Genomic DNA, 25,165 nt, shown 5'->3' on the forward strand with positions numbered 1-25,165 from the left:
AGCCCTGAGTGGTGAAAGGATTCTGGCCCTTCTAAGTGTGAGGATGCTTAAGTTTCGGCAGGATCCTGGCTGCTGCTCTGAGACAGCAATTAGCCCAAATGAGCAACAGGCAGCAGAGGGCTATATAGCTGTGGGCTTTGGGAGGAGGCTTTGTGGAAGCAACTAGTCACATACCTGACATCCTAGCATCCACTCCGGCTCTTGACTTTGGCTTTTGGATTCCTGACTTTGGCTTGGACCTCTGGACCCCCTGACTTCGGCTTCTGAACCTCTGACCGGTGATACCTGGATTGCGATTCTGTTTTGGCGCCTTGGACCCACCTTGCTCACGAGTTGCCGACCTTGGACTGCCCCTGGACTTTGCCTGACTCAGCCCCAGCTCGTGACACCCCCCTCACTTTCTCAGGGAGTCCATTCCACAAAGCAGGTGCCATGACAGAAAAGGCCTGGGCTCTGGTCAATGCCAGAGGGCCACTGTAAATGGTGGAATAGCCAATAGATGGCTGTCTGATTACCGTAGCTGGCACACAGGGACATGTGCAAGGAGATGGCCCTTATATGCGAATCACAGGTCATGAAGAGTTTTAAAGGTCATAATCAGTCTCTTGAATTGAACTTGGAAACAAACTGGTGGCTGTTTCAAAATGGACTACATCTGTTCCCAGTGGCTAGCCCCTGACAGCTGTGCTGCATTCTGGACCAACTTTCTGGGTCAACTTAAAGGGCAGCCTCAAGTAGTAATCCAATCATGAGCTTGGAGAAGCATGGAACAGAATTGCCAGATCAGCTGATTCTAAGTAACAAGAATGTTGGTGAATCAGCTGTAGATGTAGCTGATAGATGTAGCTTTTCAAAAATTGAGGCAACATCCATGAATGCTCCCAAGCCCTTAACTTGTTCTGGAAAAACCAGGATTACTTGATCTAGGGCAAGCAGATTCAGTCATTCTAGCACAGGACTCCCAATCTTTTGGAGCCCTGTTGGCACTTTTGGAATTCTGACACAGGGTGGTGGGCGCAACCACAAAATAATTAATTAGCTAGTTTAAACTAAAGTTTCGTTGATTTATACCTGCTTGGGAGTTGTCACATGTAATATTCCAAACGATTTTGTTTTTAAGGTGACTTTCAGCCAACAAAAGACAACCAGAAATAGCTTCCAAACAATGTATTTCCAGCTGGCTAAGTCATAACATTAAACATCAACTGATACAGAAAACAGACAAATGTTAGCAATACTGTATTTATTTGTATCACACAGAATGACAGTGCACATCCAACAAGCCACAGCTAGTTTAATTTTTTTTTTAAAAAAAAACCCACATTGGTAGTTAGATTTGGTGTTTCCAAAACAGAAAACATATCTCTAGAAAATGAAAATCTAACAGCAGGCAATCCACACACATTACTATGCTTGATTGTTTTTAAAAATAGGTTAATTAGCCAAGAAACCCACAAACTGCATTTCAGTCCAGTGTTTAATGGGGAAGTCCACAATACAGAATTAACACAAGCAGGAAATACCCCATTTAAACTGAATTTGTCTAGTGCACTGTTTCCATAGGTTCCAAACTTACAATATTTCTGTATATACAAAAGGTACAGTAAAATGTTACAGTGTTTACAGCAACAAGCTAAGGATGCCATAACATGTATATCTCACTTATACACCTCCAACCCCCAAACTGGCTTCTTATTCCATAGGTACAGCCTCTATTGTTGCTCCACAACTGAAGTGTTTCCTGAAGGCACATACTTATCTGCAAAGGAAAAAAAAAAAAGATTAAACAAGTATGGAAAACTTTCAACACCACTAAAAGGTCCCAAGGCAAAATCCCCCAACCCAGCACCCTTAAAGCTAAAATATAAAGCTAAAAGCCGCCCTGAGCCTGCTTCAGTGGGGTAGGGCGGGATATAAATAAAATAAAATAAAATATGTGTAAAGTGCCATCAAGTCAGTTGACATGGTAACCCCACAGGATTTGAAAGGCAAGAGACACCTGCCAATCAGTGTTCCAAGCTGAGTTAGCATGAGCTAGCTCACAAATTTTTAGCCTCCAGCTCACACTAATTTATGCAGTATCTCACAACTTTAATGGCAATAGCTCACAACTTTAATGCCAGTAGTTACAGAGTAGAATTTTTGCTCACAAGACTCTGCAGCTTAGAGGGAACATTGCTGCCAATGAGTAGCAACCCTGGACTTCCTTGGTGGTCTCCCATCCAAGTACTAATTAATCATTGGATGGCATTATGTGTGGTGTAGCCAGGAGATCTGAAGATTGTGTGGCCGCCTTAAGTTCTAACTCTTCTAGTGTTATGTACAACTAGGTGGTGAGCTAGACTTACTGGGGGGTGGGGGCTGAGAGAGTGTGACTTGACTGACCCAAGGTCACCCAGCTGGTTTCATGTGGGAGTGTGCAATCGAGCCCGGTTCTCCAGATTAGAGTCCACCACTCTTAACAACTACACCACACCGACTCTCTATCCAAATACAAACCAGGATTGACCCTGCTTAGCTTCTGAGATCTTACATGATTAGGCTTGCTTGAGTCATCCAGATCGGGGCAAAACTATAGCAAAGACACAGTATTCCGTGCTCATAAATTACAAGCTCATGCAGAATACAAAATGCTTGGTTTTTCAAATAATTTTCAATGTACACATATTTGCAAAAATAATAATAATAATTAAAAAGTCCTTGCATTCACTACATATCCATACTGAACCTCCAGAGAATACAGATTCAGGTCCCCATGAGAGAGAACAGAATGGGGAAGAAGGAAATATACCTTGATTTGGACTGAACAGCAGTTCCACATTCAGAGCCTTGAAATACAGCCTCTCTTCCTATGCAGCTTTGGATTCCACACCACCACCCCCTTACTGCGTGGTGACAGACTTCAAATTGCAAAAAAGCAGCTCCTGTCACAGCCCAGTAAATGTCTGCAAAGCAATACGCTGATATACTTGTATTTAAAAAGATTTTATCCCAGAATACAAGTGCTCTTCCATAAATGAGTTGAAGCTCACAGCTGCAAGATATTATTAGAGAAGGGATGCAAGCGTCTGAAGGGGCCTCCCTTCCGCCTCAGGCAACATAATTAGCATATTAAGCTTGGGTTTTAGTTGTCTTCAGATTGGAAAACTAACTACAATGACAAAACTAAGTCCACAGAAAAGGTTCTTATTTTGCTCTTCTCTTATTTTTCACTCTCTTGCTACACACCACTTCCCTTCCAATCATGCCATGCCCGGCAATGATCAGAGAACTGCAGTTTATTTTTTCCTATAAAATCAGAACAGCCACAGCAATCATTATTCAGACCATTCAGCAATTTATTTTTGTGAACAGTACAGTTTTGGGACATAGTTTATCTACACTACATGCTCCAAGCTATTACTTATGGGATACATGCAGCTCAATAAAGAAAGCGATTCTTGGTTATTAGAAGTTGTTTAGGTTGCTTTTACAGCCACCTTCTTGTAATGGCACGCATGAGGAAAACTATTTTCCAAGTTATTTCCTTTACTTCAATATTTGTATCATTGGTGGCCTTGAACCAGAGAATTTTAGACATTTACTTATTTCATGTTTATAGCATATACCATAACCTGTGCAGCAATATAACTGTCTACTATTGGAAAGTCTACTTTTGGAAAGTAGTGATAACCCACTTTGTGCCAAATAGGTTTACATTAGGATGCATGTGAGCATAACAACTTTCACAAGAGTTCCATAGCTTAAGATTTTCCATTCCATAAATTAATTTACCAGGCTTTTCTGGATAGAAAATTCTCAGTGTTTATTTACACTAATAGGTGTTAGGATATATAATTTATAAGCAGGTAAGCAAAATACTGTTGTCTGTTGTGCTTGTAGTATCTGTCACTGTGAACGCCAACAAACATTTCATAACATTTGACTGTTAAAATGCATATCCAGCAGCCAATGCAGGCTCTCAAAGTTGCTCAACTATAAGATATTGCATACAATTAAAACATATGCATTAAATATATGAGTCTTTTCCTGATGCCACAAGCTGAATGCTGGGTGGCGTGCATTCAATAACTGGGGTACCCCCAACTGAAAACCTCATAGAAGACAGTATTATAAAGTCAATTTTTCTTCAATGTATACCCAAGTGCAATTCAAGGCTGACTGAGCAATATAATAAAAGTTTTGTTGTTTGGCATTTGCGCCCCCTTGCCCAGATTGCACGGAGGTATGGGCTGGGTTGCCATCAATATGCAGATGACACCCAGCTCTATCTATTGATGGACGGCCGGGCTGGTGATGTCCCAGCAAATTTGGACCGGGCACTACAAGCCGTGGCTGACTGGCTCAGGCTGAGCGGGCTGAAGTTGAATCCGGCGAAGACTGAGGTCCTTTGCGTGGGCCGCGGCGGACCGGGAGGGGAGACTACTTTACCGGCCTTTGACGGTGTGCCACTGGTACCGGTGCGCAAAGTCAAGAGCCTGGGGGTGCTACTGGAGTCCTCCCTATCAATGGAGGCCCAAGTAGCTGCCACTGCTAGATCCGCCTTCTTCTATCTCAAGAGGGCGAGGCAGTTGGCCCCCTTCCTGGAACGCACCGACCTGGCAACTGTGATCCACGCAACGGTCACTTCGAGGCTAGACTACTGCAATGCCCTCTACATGGGGCTGCCCTTGTACCGAACACGGAGACTCCAGGTAGTCCAGAACGCGGCGGCCAGGCTGCTGGAGGGACTACCACGGTGGGAGCCTGCACGGCCTGGGCTGCGCAATCTGCACTGGCTGCCGGTTGTCTACCGTGTTCGCTATAAGGTGCTGGTTATTACCTTTAAAGCCCTATATGGCCGAGGACCTGCCTACCTAAAGGACCGCCTCTCCCCATATGTACCCCGGAGAGCACTGAGGTCTGGTTCTCAGAACTTATTAACAATCCCTGGGCCAAGAGAAGTTAGGTTGAAGGCCACTAGGGAGCAGGCCTTCTCGGTGATAGCCCCTCGCTGGTGGAACGACCTCCCAGAGATGGTGCGAGCCCTGCGGGACCTGAACCAATTCCGCAGGGCTTGCAAAACATTTCTTTTTCAGTTAGCATTTGAGTCACCATGTGGCAACTAAGACGGAACCTGATTAATGAATGAATAGACACTTAGCCATCTTAAATACATCATTTTAGCACCTATTTTTATATCTTATATGTTTATATGTTTTTATGTATTTTAAATAATTTATTGTAATTAATGTTTAAGTTGTTATGTTTTATGAATCACGGGACTCCCATGTCTATTATTGTTTAATGTGAATCATGAGACTCCCGTGTCTGTTAGCCGCCCTGAGCCCGCCTAGCGGGGAGGGCGGGATATAAAAATAAAATATTATTATTATTATTATTATTATTATTATTTGGTTATCCAGAATGCTGATACACTGCCCAAAGGGCAAGCTTTGCTCACTCAGCCATCATACCCTTCTGCCTCATTCATGCCTCTCCACCTAGCCAGTGTGACACCATCCACAGCTGCCTCCTTCCTCCTCAGCCTGCCTTTAGCTGACAGGAGTCAGCTCTGCCAGAAGGCTCCCAGGCAGCTGGCCCATTTGTCTGCCTGCTGAACACAACAGCTTCATAGCTCAGGGAAAGGTCCTGCCATATGTGGGGACTGCTGTCATGAGGTTTCCAACAATATTTATTTAATTGCATATTAACCAGTTTCCCGGCAAAGCAGGGCTCAGGTACAACATAGTAATTCATAATACAAACACAATAGCTAAACTAAAAAGATGGTGTTAAGAATTACAGCAGTGCCACTGCCTTATGGGAAAAGCAGGGGGGGGGGTGGGAGTGCCAGTAGGATGCAACTGTCACTGTTCTCAAATGCCTGGCAGAACATCTCTGCCTTACAAGCTCTGTGGGACTGTAACAAGTCCTGCAGGACACAGATGTTATTCAGCAGAGAGTGTGACCAGGTTGGAGCCAGGGTGGAAAATGCCCTGGCTCTCATCAAGGACAGCTGGACATCCCTCAGGCTAGGGACCAATAATAGATTCTGATTTACCAAGCACAGCACTCTTCTGGGGTATACTGGGTATGGCTTGCTGCCATGCATTCCTTTGTGTAGCCTGAGTACTCAGCAAACAGCAAGCCTTTATTGGCATAAAACAGATTTAGCAGTAAAATAGCAATATAAATAATATAAAATCCTAGATTATAGAGTACATAGGGAGCTAATATACATAAAATAAATAAAATATATATGAGTCAAGTTTAGCCAAATTAAATAATTAAAACAAATATTATGTGGTCATTCCAGAACCATTCTCTGTCGTATTTCCATGGCCTGTTGGAGAAATCTAGCCACCATTAAAGTTACCTCAGCGCAAGTGTCATTTAAAAGTTTGTGGACTTTGCCTGAATCAGCACAGCCCAACATATCTGCTAAGATATCTTTCAGGTATATACAACGAATATCATCATAAAGAGGACAGTTCAATAATACATGGGAAATAGTTTCAATACACTTGGAATTACAAAGACAGTGTCTATTAGAGTACTCAATCCTGTTAAATCTACCAAATAGGATAGCAAATGGTAATGCATTACATCTTGTTAACGAGAACGCACGCCGTTGCTGTGGAGCTTGTAGAGAGGTGAAATACGACGCTAATTTCCCTACTGAGAGAGGAAGTTCGAAATTCAGCGGGGAGCAAGACTTGTTGGCCAGGCTATATAACGTTTGCATTTCAATATCTAGAATTCTGAGCTTAAGTTTCAAAAAAGCATCTTTTAAGGATAGCATAAGAAGTCATTCTAAATCAATGCCCATAGATTTAATTTTCATCTCAATAAATACTAGCCAATTTGACAGATTAGATTCTGAGAGCAGTTGATATAAAAGGCTCTCTGAGTCAGAGTGGAAATGTAGCCATAGCCAGTATTTAAGTGGCATTAGCCATGCTTGTGTTTCCACAAGATTCGTCCCTGTTTCTAAACACAAAACTGCATATGGTACACACTTTGGGAATCCCAGAATTTTCTGTAGGAGTTTTGATTGCACACCTTCAATGTTATTATCCAAGGCTGTGATCCACACTGGGACCCCATATAAAAGCTGCGGTATCACTTTAGCCTTAAAGATTTTTAACGCGGCTGGGATAAACTGATTGCCTCTGCTGTAAAAGAAGCACTGGATAGCTGCAACACTAACGTTGACTGACTTAATTATACAGTTACGATGATTAGTCCAAAGTGTGTTATATTGAAAATGAATTCCTAGGGATTTGTAGTATTTTACTTGTTCTATCTCTTTGCCGCCTATTCACCATTTAGTTGGTTTCCGAGATTTGGAAAAAACAACAATTTTAGATTTGTCATAGTTCAATAGGATCTTATTGTTGTTAAGGAAGGTGATACAGCGAACAAGCAAACGCTTTAATCCAATTCTGGAACAAGATAGTAAGACTGTATCGTCTGCATATAACAGTAAGAGAACATGTCTGGCACCAAGTTTTGGACTATGATGGTCAGTATCTGACAAAAAGGGAGCAAGATCATTAAGAAAGAGGTTAAACCAAAAGGGAGCCAACACACAACCTTGTTTAACCCCCTTTCTTAACAGGATTTTTGACGTAAGATTGCCTGATAAAGAGCATTTGACTTGACAAAAGTTGAAAGTATATAATCTCTTAATGAGCATAGGAAGTCTTTTATCAATACTTGTTTGTTCCAGTTTATCCCACAACAGGTCTCTGTCAATTGAATCAAATGCTCCCTTTAAGTCTAAAAAGGCTACATACAATTTCATCTTTTTCCCAATAGTGTATTTGGAAATTAGATGGGACAAAGTATCACAATGATCGAAAGTAGTTTTGCCTTTACAAAAACCCAGCTGTTCCGGACCAAAATTTTTTTCTCATGTCATCCATTGTTCAAGTTTCCTCAGCAGATACTTAGAATATAATTTACCAATGGTGGATAGGAGACTAATTGGCCTGTAATTATTTGGAATGGCGGGATCTCCTTTTTAATAAATTGGAACCACTATTGAATTAAGCCAGGCTTTAGGAATTATGCCTGTTCTGTCAATACTAGTAAAGAGAGATGCGAGTGGAGTAGCCCACCAATCGGGATCTAACTTTAGGATTTCAGAGGGAATAACATCTGGTCCTGCAGCTTTACCTGATTTCAATTGCAAAATTAGATCTTTAACTTCATCAGAAGTCACAGAGGGCCACTCCAGAAGATCTACCTGAGAAAGTTCAAAAGGTCTAGAAGCATATAGTTTACTTTGGGAGAACACAGAGAAGAAATATTGATACCAGACATTGGGGGAAATGGCAGACATAGAAGGGGCATCAACTCTATGGGCACCTGATACAATAGACCAGATTTTTTAGAGTTCTTTAATATCATGGCCTGGTATAGCTCCTCCCATTGAAGTTTAGCATAATCATTCTTTTTGCTTATAATAACTGGGACAGCTGATTTTTAAGATCAAAGTACTCTGATGGTAAAGACAAAGCCCCAGAGTCGCGGTAACATCTGTAGGTGTTATGCAACAGAGTTTTAACGGCTCTACATTCTTCATCAAACCAGGGCTGCAGAGATTTTATGTTTCTTTTCTTTTTTACATTTTTAGGTTTAACATTTAGTGAACTGAGAATGTTGGATACTAGAGAATCATAGGTTATTGTTAGCACTGAAGAATTCGTTGTGGTGGTTAAAACCCTTCTAAGATTCAAAAGGGAATGAGAATTTAAAAGTAACTGAGCTGCTTGTTTAGTCTGACTATTCCAGCAGATTTTTGGTAAGGACGTAGACTCCAACAAGTGTATAGAGGGATTAAGGGAAGAGTCTGGGGAAGACTCTGTATGAAGGGTTAAGATAAGTGGAAGGTGATCACTAATAATGAGATCACCTATACAGAAATCTTTTATGTAAAATTCTAGTGAGAAAGGGACAGTAATATAATCAATTATACTGCAACCTTTCTTAGAAATGAATGTAAAATCCCCCAAATGAGAAAATCTTTCCAAACCATTTAACCAGACCCTATTGTGTTGGATACAAAATTTGGCAAAGCAAATGCCTGCCAAATTTGAATAGCTATCTTTAGATTGCCTCCTATAGGAAAAAAAAGGTGGTAAGGTATCATCTAGATTGAGGTTAAGGGCCTTAAAAAAGATTTTATCATCATTGCCCACGCTTGCTTTAAAATCTCCTGCTGTTATTATTTCAAAAGAGGGAAATTTGGTTTCCAACTCACTCACAATTACATTCAAACGTTCCCAATGATGTAAAAGGGCCGATTTATCTAGGGCAGGAGGGATATATATGTTTACCAAAATCATAGAAAGATTCCCATAAACAAGCTTGATAGCTTGTTCCATAACACTCCCAGCCTGTAGAGAGATGCCTACAGAATTATGAAGAAGAGACACAAATATAGACAAACCCATTTGAAAATGGCCTCTTGAGTTGGTTCTAAAGGCTGGGAGCGAATAGGACTTATAACCTTCAAGATGAATCGGACTTTGGGACCAAGTCTCTTGGAGTAAGATGACATCAAAGTTCTTAAGGTAACTAATAAATTCAGCATTTTGGGATTTATTCCACCAACCAGCCACGTTCCACAAGATGATCTTAATGTCCGATAATGGAGAAGTATTTGGAATTGAAGACAATGAAGAGGATCTCAGTCAGTCATCTTGGGAAAATTGGTTTGGCAAGCAAGAAGAAACAAAAATCATACCTTCATTTTCGAGGCCCCTAGAAATATTTTTGCTAAGTTCACAAAGGCTGGGCCAGATGAAATTATCCTTAGGATTGATGGAATTGTCCATAGATGTGGTGGGCACTGGATGAATTTCAGCAACAACCAGCCTTTCCGAAGGCCGCCTGATTTCAGGTTGGGAGTAAGTGGTTAGTGAAATCTCAGATGGGAAAGTAGATATCGTATTATCCACATTCAAGTTTGTTAAAGGAGGGCAAATGGAAATTGAAGAGTGAGGAGGATCTTGTTGATTTAGGTCAATCAAAGGCACATCTTGAAGCTCTCTCAACTCGATAGAAGAAGACCCAGGAGAGCTCTTTTGCTGCTCACTCTGCTTCAATAAGAGGCTTTCTTTCAACAAGTCTAGTCGTTTTAAAATGTCTTGTTGATCATAAGCCTGAAGGGATTGGAACTGATCTCTAATATTGTCTTCCAAGATGTTGGTTGCAGAAAGAACCTCCATAGATTCATTTGGTAAGAGGGTAAGATTGAGGTGACAAATTTGTTGTGGCGGATGAAATGTTTGCATTCAAGATGTCACCTGATCTATCTGCAGCTATTGAAGAGTTATCCTGTAGATCTAGATATTTCTTTCGATAAATCAGGGGTAAATGATTTCATTCTTGAAGACGCGCGTAGGGAAGATTCCTTTGGATGAGAGATATTTTTTTGATTGCAACAAAAACTAAGGAATCTGTGCTGACCTAAATGATAAAAGCACCCTCTGTGACTGGGAACAAGCATCAAAGAAATCTATCTCCTGTAGATCAGTCTAAGCTGTTTCCCCTGGGAATAAAGTTCTTAGATGTCTTTTGGATAGTTGCATAGAGTTCCACAAAGGGCCCTTCCCCTTGTAGTTGCAGATGGTAAACAGATTTTGTTTGGGGTGAGGATGAGTTTATAAAGTTGCTCTCGCTTATCGGATGAAGATTTTAATTTGTAACCTGTTGTTGACTTTGTTACTTGCTTTGGAAAGGCAGCCTTGGGATAACTATCCAAAAAGGGGCTTTTGGGAGATTCCATCTCTCCCAGTTCCTGGAGTCTCTTTCCAAAGTAAGAGATCTGCTTACTGGCATGATCAATTTTGCTATGCAGCAGTTTTAGTTGATTATAGATGTGCTCAACTGTTATAGCAACAAGGCTGATCAAATCAGATGGGTCATTAGAATTGTTGCACTCAGTGCTGCTTAGAGGACTCCGCACTGCCCCTTCCAGCTTACTGCTGTTATTAATTATTGGGTGTGAATCACCAACTTTTTGTTTGGTTAAGGCTGATTCATTTAAAGCTGGAATATTTAAATCATCATTATAGTCAGCCAGAATCTCAAAACGATTGGAGGTTGGAATTTGTGCAGAGTAAGTCTCCAATTCTCTTTTGCTTAGGAGGAGGTAATAAAAGTTCCTCTTGGTCTCTTCTACGCTTAGACACACCCATATTAGTCTCAAAATGTAATAGCAAAAAGTAACTGCTTTATTTCCTTGGCTCAGGCTGATATTAAACTGCAGGGATGCATCAGCAAACACAGCCTCTTTCAGCCAGGGCAAAATTTAGCAACTTCTCAAGTTGCAAGCAATTACATGCTATTCCTCTAAAAACATCAGCTGGGAAACGAGCCAGTAAATACCTAGCGACCAGCTATTTATAAAACAAGGAGATAAAAGTTGTCCAGGAAGAGTTAACTATGTTGCTGTTAAGCTGCTTCAAACAATTAACAGCCTAAAGGAACAGAAAAAAAGTAAATGCTGTTTAAAAGGCTAATAAAACAACTTAGCGTTTTTGGAGCTTCGGCGGCAGCCGCCTTCATTCATCGCCCGGAAACCAGAAGTCCATCACCTGAGTACTCTTTTTTCTCCTACTGAGCATTCCTCTGTGTAGTTTAAGTACCCATGCTCCCTCTAATTCCCCTCCTCCCCCGAGCAGAGCATATTCCTGAGCAGAATATAACTGCTGTAATCTTAAAATGGACAATAGGCATGCAGGACACCGTGCAGCTCCAGATTGCTGCTGAGCGGGGCTTCCTGTGTTAATGAGCACCAAGCTCACATGCACAGTTTACAGGAAACACTAGTACCCAGCATATTTCATTAACTGATAACTCCCACTTCCCCATGAGTTCTGAATAAAGCTTTTATTGTATATTCATAAAAGGTAAATAGAAATCTTATCATAATAAGTGTAGGGGCTTCACTAGTAGTAATAGAATAATGAATTGCTAGATTTGAGTTCAGTAGCACCTTAGAGACCAACAAGATTTTGGGGGTAAAAGCTTTTGCGTGTCAAAGCTCTTGAAAACTTATACGCCCAAAATCTTGTTGGTCTCTAAAGCACCTCTGGACTTGAATCTACCTGTTCTACTATAGACCAACATGGCTACCCTCTGAATCTAGAATAATGAAATGCAAGCATCTAATATGAAGTGCGTTGTTCTGTACTAAATATGAAATCCTAAAGATCTTTTTATATATGTAATGTATCTAAGTGGCTTCCTGATCCTAAATCTGTCTGCAGCATACCTGACTGAAAATGCCAAATATATTACACCGCGGTTACAGCATGGTATATGATAACACCTCATCACAAGTAATTAAAAGCCAGCAAATTTTAGGACTGAACTCTTAATTAAGGGGAAATAATATGAAAAAAGAATGGTGAGTAGGCTACCAATCTTGATCTTGCCTGCCCATTTGTACACCATATTTTTTGTTACAACTGATACATACAAAAGCAGATTTCATTTGGTCTTTACAATAGTTTCATTGACTTGAGTTTCAATAAAAAAAAGGTGGACTATAAGTAATGTAAATAAAATAAAGTAAATTTATACAAAAATACTGGGATAATATTAGCACAAAAAATGTCCACAGAAATGCTGCAAGATTCATGCTGGTAAAAGTAGAGTTTCAAACTATGTGTGCCATGTATTCCACTGGACCACATTTGCATTACAATCTTAATGTAGTTTTAAAATGTTACATCATATTTCCTGACAAATAATCTCTTAAGAATTCTAGTTTTATGAGGCATTGGGGACTCTTGAACTCTCAGTATCATCACAAGCAACATTTACTTAAGCCAGAATGGACAGTCTAATTTGAAACAAGTTCACAGCTGAGGCATTAATACACTCTATTCTCCAGGCCAAACTCTGGTTAAGCACCCACTCCATCCCCACTTTTCCATTAAGACTCAATTGTCACACAACTTTATTTACACTGTAAACATATGGCTTGGCCCTCAATAGTTCCATGTAATTTGTTAGGATCCTTAAATCTGTTCACAAATTTCAAATGCATAACAGTGCCACATAAACAAAAGCCCCCCCACCCCCGAAAATGGGCAGACACCAGTTAAAAACAATTTAATATCAACTTGAAGTCTGTCCTGTAGATTATGGGACAGATGCTATAGTGACGTGGCTGGCCATTTTTAAACCTGAAGCAGTAAACGGAGAAAGAACCATGAATGGCAATTTGGTTTATAGACCTGCATTGCAAAATTAGTTAGTGAGACGGCATGCATTAGAAGTAATGTGGAAACAGTATTCTATTAAGCTAGCTATATTCTGGAGAGAGAAAAGATTGTTTAGTTGGAAAACAGAAACCAAAATGCTGCTATAAAAGTTCAATTATCTTCCTGTGCCCTCCCCATGGGGAACTAGTTGTATTAATATAAATAGTCTGCAATGATTTTGTTGTTATGCTTCCAATATTCATATTTGATTAAATTTTTGTCCATTTTGAACAACACAGAGCTGCTCTGCAAGTATCAGTTAGAAATAAATTTACTTGAACTTCATTTTTAACCTCCCTCCCCAATTCTCAAAAGTAAAATCAGGTCCCAGACAGAATCACAATTACATATTTACCGTACTCTACTGTGTGATTTTAGCACTCTTTAGACAGCTAAAAATGAGTCATGATCAAGTGTTCAATGTGGATTGTGTTCAAAATATCCAATTGTCCAATTTAACCACGAACAGAGGGTGAAGTATATTTTACCTGGTATCCAAACATTCAGAATCACTTCTCTACTACTGCACAAAGAAAAGACTGAACCTTGGCTACCAACCTTCGAGGATGGTTGGCATCAAACAGTGTTGTGTCATCATCATCATCATCCTGTTCTAATGGTGTCAGTTCCATATTTTCTATGTTTGTATCCAGAACACCATACTTCCGTGTCTTTCTGTTTCTTCGTCTCAGCCTGAAAAGTATGAAATGTTATTATGAACATATATAAAGCTGCCTTGTACTGAATCAGACTGTCGGTCCATCAGAGTGAGTACTGTCCACTCAGTCTGGCAGTGGCCTTCCAGGTTCTCAAGCAGAGATCTTTCACATTATCCACTGCCAGATCCTTTAAAATTTGAGATGCCAGGGACTGAACTTGGGACTTTATCCATGCCAAGCAGGTGCTCAACCACTAAGCCATGGTCAGAACTAGCTAGCAATAGCAGAATTAAGCTTCATGCCATCAAGGAGTTCAAAATAAACATACTCCAGTTAAAGTGTAAGGTAGAGGAAAGTAAAAAAGTAAAATAGCATCCTAGACCAAACTGAAAGCCATAAAATACCCTAAGGAGATATTTAACCAGCAGCAGACATTATATATTCTGCCTTAAATATACTTACAAGCCACTTGAGTTCAAATAGACCCTGATTAATTTACTTTTCTAATAAGCCCTACATGTTAAATCAATATGTCAATGTAAGTGTGGAAAATACTATCAGAACCAGATTTATAATAAGTAGGTAAATGTGGAGGGCTGGGATTGAAAAAGCTGAACATAGAAAGCAATGTTTTTGTTTCTTAAAACTGGACAAGCAAAAAGTGATGTCTTCATAGAGGAACAAATGACCATCTGTGAATCTGAAATGCTTTTGACAAAACTGATCAAGACGCAACTGCACTAAGCAATCATGGGGGAAAAATATTTTTAATTCAAGAATACTCATGAAGGACCTGAGATCTTAAATGATTACAAACAACTATCATTCTTCATGGAGTCAAGCATTATCAAGTATTGTTAAAATATTATCTTAACTAGATTTTTTTTTTTTGCCATCAAGTTGCAAGTGACGTAGGTGTATGCAAGAGATGTTCAGAGGTGGTTTGGCATTGCCTGCCACTGAGTAATAGTCCTTGGTGGTCTCCAATCCAAATACTGACCAATGCTGACCCTCTTTAGCTTCCAAGATCTGACAAGATCAGGTTAGCCTGGACAATCCAGGTCAGGGCCTTAAGACAACAACAACAACGATAATATGAGTATCAAACAGGTTGGAGACTACATTAATCACAAAAAACTACAAATTCAAATTAGTTTAGGTTCATAGAATCATAGAGTTGGAAGGGACCCTCAGGGTCATCTAGTCCAACTCCCTGCACAATTCAGGAAATTAACAAATATCTGCTCTTAAATTCACAGATTGGCATTGCTGTCAGATGGCCATCTAGCCTTTAGCTTGGAGAAACGTCGACTGCGGGGTGACATGATAGAGGTTTACAAGATTATGCATGATATGGAGAAAGTACAGAAAGAAGTACTTTTCTCCCTTTCTCACAATACAAGAACTCGTGGGCATTCGATGAAATTGCTTAGCAGTCAGGTTAAAACGGATAAAAGGAAGTACTTCTTCACCCAAAGGGTGATTAACATGTGGAATTCACTGCCAGTGGAGGTGGTGGCGGCCACAAGCATAGCCACCTTCAAGAGGGGTTTAGATAAAAATATGGAGCAGAGGTCCATCAGTGGCTATTAGCCACAGTGTGTGTGTATATATAAAATTTTTTTGCCACTGTGTGACACAGAGTGTTGGACTGGATGGGCCATTGGCCTGATCTAACATGGCTTCTCTTATGTTCTCTTATGTTCTTATGCTTAAAAACCTCCAACAAAGGAGAGCCCACCACCTCCTGAGGAAGCCTGTTCCACTGAGGAACCGCTCTAACTATGAGGAAGTTCTTCCTAATGTTGAGCTGGAAACTCTTTTGATTTAATTTCACCCTGCTGTCTCTGGTCCTACCTCCTAACTCACATCTGTACTAAGTATTCTGTTTTTGATATGAACTGTTTGTATTATGAGATGTATGTGTCAAGCATGCAGGTTCAATGACGAGTCGAAGTTGATACAAAGACTACGTTTATTGATAGACTGATACTTTCTGTAGAACAGGTTCTTGAGAGTAATGCTGACAATACATTGATACAATACTTTTAAGGCTTACTTCAAAAGGATTCCAAGGGATGGGGGTGTGAGGTAGCACTCACACAAACTATCATAAATGTCTACGTTCCCATAGTGTTATCAGGACTTCGTCCTTGCTTTCCCCAGATGTCTCGTACTCCCTTACAGGAATGTATGGGAAGGTGCTGATTACTTAAGTTTCAGTTCTCACTACTTCTAATTTTAAGCCATAAAGCAAGACGGGGGGAAGGGAAAGAATAACAAAGCTAACGAAGTTGGATCTTCCATGACACTTCACAGACCAGGTTTAGGCAGGACCCTACAACAATCAATTATCAATGGAATTTCACCATACTTGACAGTATGTACACAAAATGCAATAAAAGGAAGTACTACTTCACCAAATGGTGATTAATATGTGGAATTCACTGCCACAGGAGGTGGTGGTGGCCACAAGCATAGCCACCTTCAAGAGGGGTTTAGATAAAAATATGGAGCAGAGGTCCATCAGTGGCTATTAGCCACAGTGTGTATGTGTGTGTGTGTATGTGTGTATGTGTATATATATATATATATATATATATAAATAAATAAAAAATATTGGCCACTGTGTGACACAGAGTGTTGGACTGGATGGGCCACTGGCCTGATCTAACATGGCTTCTCTTATGTTCTTAAAATATAGTTGACAAAAAAGTCATAGCTGAACATTATCATTTATAAGTTTGATATATCATTTATAAGCACAACAGCAGTTTAAACATCTACGACACTCATTGGCAGTGAAATGTATACATCATGCAAATGAATATTTTAAGAGTACATTTAATAAAATTATCATCTGAAGAAAATTTAATCTTTTAATGATTTTTTTTCAAATTGCAAAGTTCATGATGTAAAAAAAAATGAATAAATAAAGCAACATCTTCATTTTAAAAGATCCCATTTTCACAAACCTGTTATTCCTTGAAGCTGAACACACTTGAATGACTTTACAGAATGAAGATTTTATACCAAGAAAATATACCAGTTACCCTTCTAAAGGATCTCAATTTGACAAAAATGTCATTTTAAATTCAGGTGAATTATCATACATTGAAATATATCTTGGATATTTTTTCCTTATTTAAACTATATCCAATTTCTGGTGAAAGTTAAGTACCATTCCACCTTTAACCATTTCTCATTGTGAATGTTTCCTTGCTAGAAAATGCCACTTGACATTAGAAAAGAACAGACATTAGAAAAGAACAGATGGATGAGGCCTAGGGATTGGCATTGTATTTCCAACAGAGACACATCCAGAGGCTCTTCACTCAAATTTTGCGTAGTCAAACTGGTTTAGGATTGGGCTTACCCTCCCTGCGAAGAGTAGGCTTGAAGCTGAGTACTGCATGATTTCCATACATCTACAGACGGGGGCTCAAGTCTCAAGTGGTCTTCAGTCAACTCCAGTTGGTTTCCCAACCACAAACCTCCCTTAAGAAAAGTGATTTGACCACAGCTGTAATCACATGCTGAGAGACTATTACAACAGACTCAACAAAGGCTGTCTTCGAAGGCTGTGTGGAAGCTTCCACTAGCCCAAATTATAGTTGCAAAATTACTAACTGACATAAAATATATGGCACACATGTTGACAATGTTAGATCTTCCCTGGCTGCTGATTCACCTCTAAGACAGTCTACAGAGTTTGGGTTCAGGACATTTTTCTGTAAGAACTTGCCTGAATAATATTATTACTTTCAGAGGGTCTGGTCTTTTGGCCACCACTAAACCAACATAAAATAGACAGAGGCCTCTTCTGTGGCATCTGTTGCAAGGGTGGCCAACCATAGCTATCCAGATGTTTTTTGCCTACAACTTCCATCAGCCCCAGCCAGCATGGCCAATGGCTGAGGCTGATGTGAGTTGTAGGCAAAAACATCTGGAGAGCTACTGTTGGCCATCCCTGTTATGGAATTAGCTCCCAATAGTTATTTAGCTGCTGCCAATCCTCTTATTTATCCAGGTTTATTAACTAAGATTTTGGCTTGCCTTTTATTACTGCTCTCCTTCACTGTGTCAGCTTAGCTTCTGCTATGTATAGCTAGCTGTGGTTCATCTCAGTGCCATTTAATTGCTGGTACTGTTTTATGCTTTCTATGAGACTTGGTGGTCATTCACATTTAACCTTCAATTTTTAAACAGGTTTACAATGCTTTTAACTGATGTTGTACACTGCCTCAGGAGCCTTTGAGCTGAAAGGAAAGGCTGAGAGGACAGCTTAGAAGAAAATAAAAAGCCATGAACAAGACATTAAAAAATACACCCTCAAATTCCATGCTTTCCCCAGCGTCTTCCTTTGAACACGAAAATACTACTTACCCACTAACAAATCTATTATCCAATAACGGGTCTAATCTCTTTAAAATAATTTAAGCCAGGTGCACCATCATATCTTGCAGCAGTGTATTCCACAACTGTGATAGTCTCTGGTAGAGTCCTGTTAGGTCTTAACTAGACATGCCAGAGATTGAACCTGGGATTTTCTACAGGATGCACACACCCATCAAACTGTGGACTTGTTGTGATCTATGAAAAATGGGCACTCATGTAACAACACTGGTTGTGTTACTGATGCATAACTGCTTGCATTGCATTGACATAGGGGAACATCATCTGGACCAGGGCAGCCAACTCAGAATGATGAAACTACATGACTTTGCTTGACTAAAATGTAGACAAAGCATAAGTGCAATGAGCATGGAAGGTGAAAAGTTAACAATTACAATCTTGTCCATATTAATAAAGACTCACTAAGGCAATCATATGATGAAAAATATGTGGAAGAAATTAATAATAGTCAAGTGGTAAGGCTGCAGCCCAAACAGCACTCACAAATCAGAAATACAACCAACAGTACCATGCCACACACAGATATGTCGAGAAACCATAAAGAGACAAGAGCACCAATGAGAGATAAGGAACAATGAGTAATGAATAAGACATATATAGCAGAAGCCTTGCAAAGTAGACTATAAAACAATTTACATTAATCTACTGTTTTATCTAAGAGCTTGGGAAAACCTCCAGTTCTTACTTTGCCTAACTAAGCACTTGGATGTGATTCTTACCTGCCGCTAGTGACCTGGCAAACTGTCATTTTATAAGCATATACTAAATACAGAGTTTCAAAAGATTAAATAATGTATGCCAAGAATAAAGTGATGTTGACTACTTTAAGAACATCAGAAAAGCCAATGGCCCATCCAGTCCAACACTCTGTGTCACGCCGTGGCCAAAAAACCCACAGGTGCCATCAGGAAGTCCATCAGTGGGGCCAGGACACCAGAAGCCCTCACCCTGTTGCCCCTCCCATGCACCAAGAATACAGAGCATCACTTGCCCATGACACAAGTTACAACAATACATTATGGCTAATAGTCACAACCACTTTGAATCACTGCAAGTGCTGCTGCAGTCTCATCTACTTGAAAGCTACTGTTACTATAGTAATATCACATAGATTACTGATTTACTTGTTAAAAGTGGCATTACTCCTATGGTTTATCTATATTTATTATACTAATCTATATTGTATTATGCTTGCAGGAGCTGCCAAGTCCTATTGGTTGAACTGCAGTGATGGCATGGAATATTTAGTAAACTAGACAGCTTTCCATAAGGATATAATTTTTCTAGCAATTTTGAAGTCATGGAAGGGAGAAGGACTTGCTTGTGATGTAATATACACAGGAAGAGGCTACAAGTGTTATAGTAATTCAAACAAAAGGTAGCTATTCCCATTCCATATCCATTTATTTTCCCTTCCGTCTCTGTAAATAACACTTCTTTAATAAGGTTAGCGTAACTCAGATTTATTTCCTTAATCAGTTTCTCAAAGATTCACAGCTTTTGTTGCTGAACTTTCTCTTCACAGACTTCAGAAACTTAGAAAATTTGAATGACTTGAAAGTAGCTTCAAAACTGTTTTATGTTTGTCTGTTTAATGATTTCTTGAAAATACATTCAATTAGATTATATTTAATGTGAAAAATGGAGGACTCTCAAGTAAGGGGAGCCAAAAGCTCTGTTACATAGGCTTTGCCACAATTTTTCAGGTGCAAAACTAGAGTTGTTCTGTATTTGGCAATGCCTGAAAGTCTTATAGAATGATACGTGTTTAGTAACCCAGATAAATGCAAGAGCAAATTGCCACTTACATTACATTTGAATGTAAGTGTGTGCCAATATTATTTTAGAGCACTCTTTAAAAGAAATATTTTTGCAAATTATAAAATATTCTATAAGATGCTTTTCTCTCGTCTTCAAACACCACCTCAAATTTCTAGTTTTTCAATGAAAAGACTGGAGGGGGTGTTCCTCAGTTTTTCCAGATCTTTGACTCTCTAGTACAGTCTGCAAAGCTCAGTGACAAGTGTCTGCATTGCAATAAGGGTCAAAGTTAAATCTCTGGCATCTTCAGTTTAAAAGCATCAGATAACTGCCAGGTAGTATACTGAGCTAGACAGAACAATAGTCTGACTCACTGGTCATTTTCGCACTCACCTCCAGCCGGCGCGACCCCCCTCTTCACCGCGCAGGATCTGCGCGGATTTTGCACTAAATGCCGCGGAGCAGCCTTTTGCGCCGGAAACTCCCGTCGCAAAAGCCGCTCAAACGTAAATCGCCAAAAAGCAGTTTGGCGTTTGAGCGGCTTTTGCGACGGGAGTTTCCGGCGCAAAAGGCTGCTCCGCGGCATTTAGTGAGAAATCCGCGCAGATCCTGCGCGGTGAAGAGGGGGTCGCGCCAGCTGGAGGTGAGTGCGAAAACGACCACTGTAAAGCAGCTGCATGTGTGTTTTGACCAGTGAAGAAGTCTTGGGAGTCAGGGAAACTTAGGGACCAAGGCAAAAAGACTGAAACAATTGTAAGTCAAAGATTAAAACAGGAATGTAATCAAAACAGGAATAAGGGCATGTGAAGAATCAGATACAAGGGAAAGGGTGAAGCGCACAAGTAATTGTGGTAAGTCAGGGCACTACAGGGAAAGGAGGATTGAGGAGGTTGGGCTACAGAGAGGACCAAGACAAACACTGGCCTTAAAAGTAGGGCCTTGGCTGACAATGGAGAGATTAAGAAGCAGGCTGCCAAAAACTATGCCCAGGGACTGATGAGCATAGCCAGGAATGAAGGGAGCCTAGGAGTATAGCTAACTAGCCCTGACAAGGAACCACTCCAGTTATGACTTTTTATTATCACTACAATCCCAAGGAAGGCATGACAGCCAAAAGGCAATAGGAGAATGTTACATATTGATTCAAGTTCACCAGCCAATCCTTTAGTTTCAAGCTTATTTGAGGCTTTAAGGACCAAGTACTTCTTGTCACCATGAGAAGGAACGTTAAACTTGGTGATCTCTTAATATTTGGCTGTACCATTCAGTGGGCCTACATCTGGCTGCTGTCTGAAGTTAGCACCTTCCAGAAAAACTAGCTGTCAGACTTTATATCACCACCAAGATCACAGAATTGACTCCAGTGAAGCTTCCTCTGTCAATTCCAAACTTGAAGGAATGGCAGTCAACACTGTGCATCACACAGGGGTCTCCTGCAACCAGGGCCATAGCCAGAATTTGGAAGGTCGGGGAGATATTTACATTTTTCAAGGGGCACTGATACCCCACCCAGTGACCCTAAGAAGATATTGATATTGGATTTATAACCTGCCCTCCACTCCAAAGAGTCTCAGAGCGGCTCACAATCTCCTTTACCTTCCTCCCCCACAACAGACACCCTGTGAGGTGGGTGGGGCTGGAGAGGGCTCTCACAGCAGCTGCCCTTTCAAGGACAACCTCTGCCAGAGCTATGGCTGACCCAAGGCCATTCCAGCAGGTGCAAGTGGAGGAGTGGGGAATCAAACCCGGTTCTCCCAGATAAGAGTCCACACACTTAACCACTGCACCAAACTGGCTCTCCCTCAAAATGACCTTCCCTCTAGCGGCTCCCTTCCTGCCTGCCTCTCTCTCTTGCCACTGCCCTCCCCTCTCCCCCAACCAACCGGGGGAGTTAAAGGGCCCGTGGATCAGGAGTTTTGCGGACCCTTTGACTTGTGTGGGGGCTGGGGACTGCTTCTGCTGCTGCCCCATGCGCTATTTTAGTGGCAGGGGAGGGAGGGCTGCGGCGGGCTCATCACCACCCTCTCTTTCCCAACAGCAAAATAATGTGCAGGTCAGAAGCAGAAGCAGGCCCCTGAGTGAGTTAAGGGCCCGTGAAACAACTCATCCACGGGCCCTTTAAATAGCAGGGGGACTCTGGGCTGCTTCTGCTTCCAGGAGTGAATCTAGGGCAAAAAGGCCCTAGGTAGGCGACCCCCCTCCCCGGTGCCCCCATCCACCGCCCTCCAATCGCCTCCACCTGCCATCATGGTGCTTTGCTCACTACCCCCTGCGGCCACCCTCGCAGCCATGCTCGGCTCGTCTGCTGCCACCATGGTGCTCCCCCACTCACCATGATTGCTGCCAGCCCACATGCTGTTTTTGTGGCAGGAAACGGAGGGCTTAGGTGAGCTCACCACCGCCCTCTCTTCCCCACCAGTAAAATAATATGCAGGCCGGCAGCAGAAGCAGACCCCAGAACAAGGGCCCATGAAACAACTGATCCACAGGCCCTTTAAGTAGTGGGGGGGTTGGGGGCAGCTTCTGCTGCCAGGAGTGGCTCTAGGGTGAATAGGGTCTAGGCGGGTAACCTCCCGGCGCCCCCCAGCTGCCGCACTCAGCTTGTCCCACCCACCGCGGCGGCACTCCACTTGCTTGCCCCTACCCGCTGCCACGCTTTGTTCACTCGCTGCCACGGCGCTCCCCCTGCTCGCTGCCCATCCTCCCTCTGCTCGCTACAACTGCTGCTGGCCCGCACGCTGATTTAGTGGCAGGGAAGGGAAGGCTGCGGTGACCTCACCACCACCCTCTCTTCCCCAACAGTAAAATAACGTGCGGGGCAGCAGCAGAAGCAGCCCCCCTTCCATGTTATTTTACTGGTGGGGAAGAGAGGGTGGTGTTGAGATCACCACAGTCCTCCCTTCCCTGCCACTAAAACTGTGCGGTCCGGCAGCAGTCACGGCAAGTGGGGGGATGACGGGTGGCGACTGGGAGGAGCACTGTGGCAGCCAAGCAAAGCACGGCAGCGGGGGGTGGCGAGGAGTGAGCCTGCGGAGTGCCGCCATGGCAAGCAGAGCATGGCAGCTGGGGGGCACCACCTGCCTAGGGCCTATTCGCCCTAGAGCTGCTCCTGTCAGCAGAAGCAGCCCCCAGTCCCCCGTTACTTAAAGGGTCCGTGGATCAGCTGTTTTGCGGGCTCTTGTGTGGTGGCCTGCTTCTAGTGCTGGCCCACACATTATTTTACTGGTGGGGAAGAGAGGGCAGTGGTGAGCTCACTGCAGCGCTCCCTTCCCTGCCACTAAAACAGCGTGTGGGCTGGCTGGCAGTCGTGGTGAGCGGGGGGAAGGGGCAGCGAGCAGGGGAGCTTAGTCACTGCAGCGGGCAAGCAAAGTGTGATGGCAGTCAGTGGCGGGGGGCAAATGGAGAACCATGGCAGCGGGTAGGGGCGAGCGAAGCGCGGCGGCTGGATGGGGGATCGCCTGCCTAGGGCCTATTCACTCTGGAGCCGCAGAAGCAGCCCCCAGTCTCTCAGTGCTACTTAAAGGGCTAGTGGATCAGCTGATTCACGAGCCCATAACTGGCACGGGGGCCTGCTTCTGCTGCCAACCCATGCATTATTTTACTGGTGGGGAAGAGAGGGCAGTGGTGAGCTCACCGCAGCACTCCATTCCCTGTCACTAAAACAGCATGTGGGCCGGCAGCAGAAGCAGTCCCCAGCCCCACCCCCCCAGTTAAAGGGTCCGCAAAACAGCTGATCAATGGGCCCTTTAACTAGCCCAGGGGCTGAGGGCTGCTTCTACCCTCAGCCTGGAAGCAAACTGGTTTGGGGGGGAGGGGAGGGCAGTAGCAAGAGAAAGAGGCAGGCAGAGAGGGAGCCACCAGAGAGAAGGTTTGGGGCACTGGGCAGGGCATCAGTGCCCCCCCTCCGAAAAATGTAAATGCCCCCCCTCCAAATTCTGGCTACAGCCCTGAGGAAACCCGCTCCCCAAACGTGCCCGGCTTTAGCCAGCAAGCGGCACCGCTCACCGCACTGTCCGGATCACGAAGTAGACGATGAGGGCGGCGCTGGCCAAGACGAGCACAGAGAGGGCGCGCTGGGTCATGAGCTGGCCGGTCTCCGGGCTTGGGACCTGCCTACTGCTATTACTTGTATTGCCGCTCCGCGTTGTCTCGCTGCCGCGAGAGCTGGAGGTGCGCGGCGTAACAGACGGCGGCCTTGGAAGGATGGAGGCAACTGGCGGAACAACTCCGCCACACAGCGTAGCCATCACAACCAGCCCCGGCAAAAGCCAGTCTGGTGGGGACAGGGGCAACAGAAGCCTCCGTAGCATCTTGTCCCGTCCCACGCGAGGGAGGCCTAAGCGCCACTGGGGCCTTGACAGGATGCGGAGAGAGAAGCAGAAGAGCTCATCTTCCCGGCCACCCGAAAGGCGGCCATGAATAGCGAGCCGGACAACGCACTAAGCTCCGCCTCTTTCCTTCCTTCCTTCCCCTCACCAGCTAAAATCCAGCGCAGGCGCAATGCCTACTTTTAGGCGTCTTCTAAGCGTGGTTCGACGCGTGCGCTGCTCGTTTGATTGTTGTGAGCCTTCTAAATCTATCGTTCGGAAGTTGTGCTTCTCCTAAAGTTAGTGCATGTCTTGTGGCATCTTGAAGACTAACACGGCCACCCCATAAAATCTCTTCTGAACATCTAGAGGCGGGCTCCAATATACAAAAACGTATGCTGGCATTTTTTTTCGTTGTTAAAGTGTAACAAGACTCGTATTTATTTTTTTCTGCAGCAGACTAACATAGATTAGCAAAAGACCTACAACTCTATAATTATTTCTTCTCCGAGGATACAGAAATGTCTTTTGGAAGTGGTGACACAACAGAGTGTTCAGGGAGCTGCACTAAACTTGGAGACTTCTAGAATATGTGATGTAGCAGTCTTGTAGATCCAACAAGGAATTCAGCATTTCCCTAGGTCGAGTACAGCTGCAGCTCCTTTCTCCAGCAATTTTTTTTAGACATGCTTTCTCGTCATCAGCAGGAATGCTGCTATAGTCACCATCAATGCTCCTCTAAGCTATGGAGCCT

At 42.7% G+C, this 25,165-nt stretch overlaps 1 protein-coding gene across 1 annotated transcript; it reads right to left on the minus strand.

Annotated features, from left to right (window-relative positions):
* Positions 1-1,228: 1,228 nt before the first annotated feature.
* FAM174A (family with sequence similarity 174 member A) lies at positions 1,229-24,597 on the minus strand. The gene is made up of 3 exons (XM_060235643.1): positions 24,110-24,597; positions 13,827-13,961; positions 1,229-1,759 (listed from the first exon to the last, which is right to left on the minus strand). The coding sequence occupies exons 1-3, from the start codon at positions 24,412-24,414 to the stop codon at positions 1,756-1,758; spliced, it is 444 nt and encodes a 147-aa protein (XP_060091626.1). The 5' UTR covers positions 24,415-24,597; the 3' UTR covers positions 1,229-1,755.
* Between the last annotated feature and the right edge of the window lie 568 nt (positions 24,598-25,165).

Source organism: Heteronotia binoei, chromosome 4 (genome assembly GCF_032191835.1).
Source record: "Heteronotia binoei isolate CCM8104 ecotype False Entrance Well chromosome 4, APGP_CSIRO_Hbin_v1, whole genome shotgun sequence".
In the NCBI taxonomy this organism is placed as follows: domain Eukaryota; kingdom Metazoa; phylum Chordata; class Lepidosauria; order Squamata; family Gekkonidae; genus Heteronotia; species Heteronotia binoei.

Bases quoted from the DNA above. Each gene is read 5' to 3' on its own strand.
- FAM174A (XM_060235643.1), bottom strand. From the start codon at position 24,414: ATGCTACGGAGGCTTCTGTTGCCCCTGTCCCCACCAGACTGGCTTTTG. The intron at 13,962-24,109 runs GTGAGCGGTGCC...CATACTTTTCAG, and splicing joins TTCGTGATCCGGACAGTGCG to GCTGAGACGAAGAAACAGAA.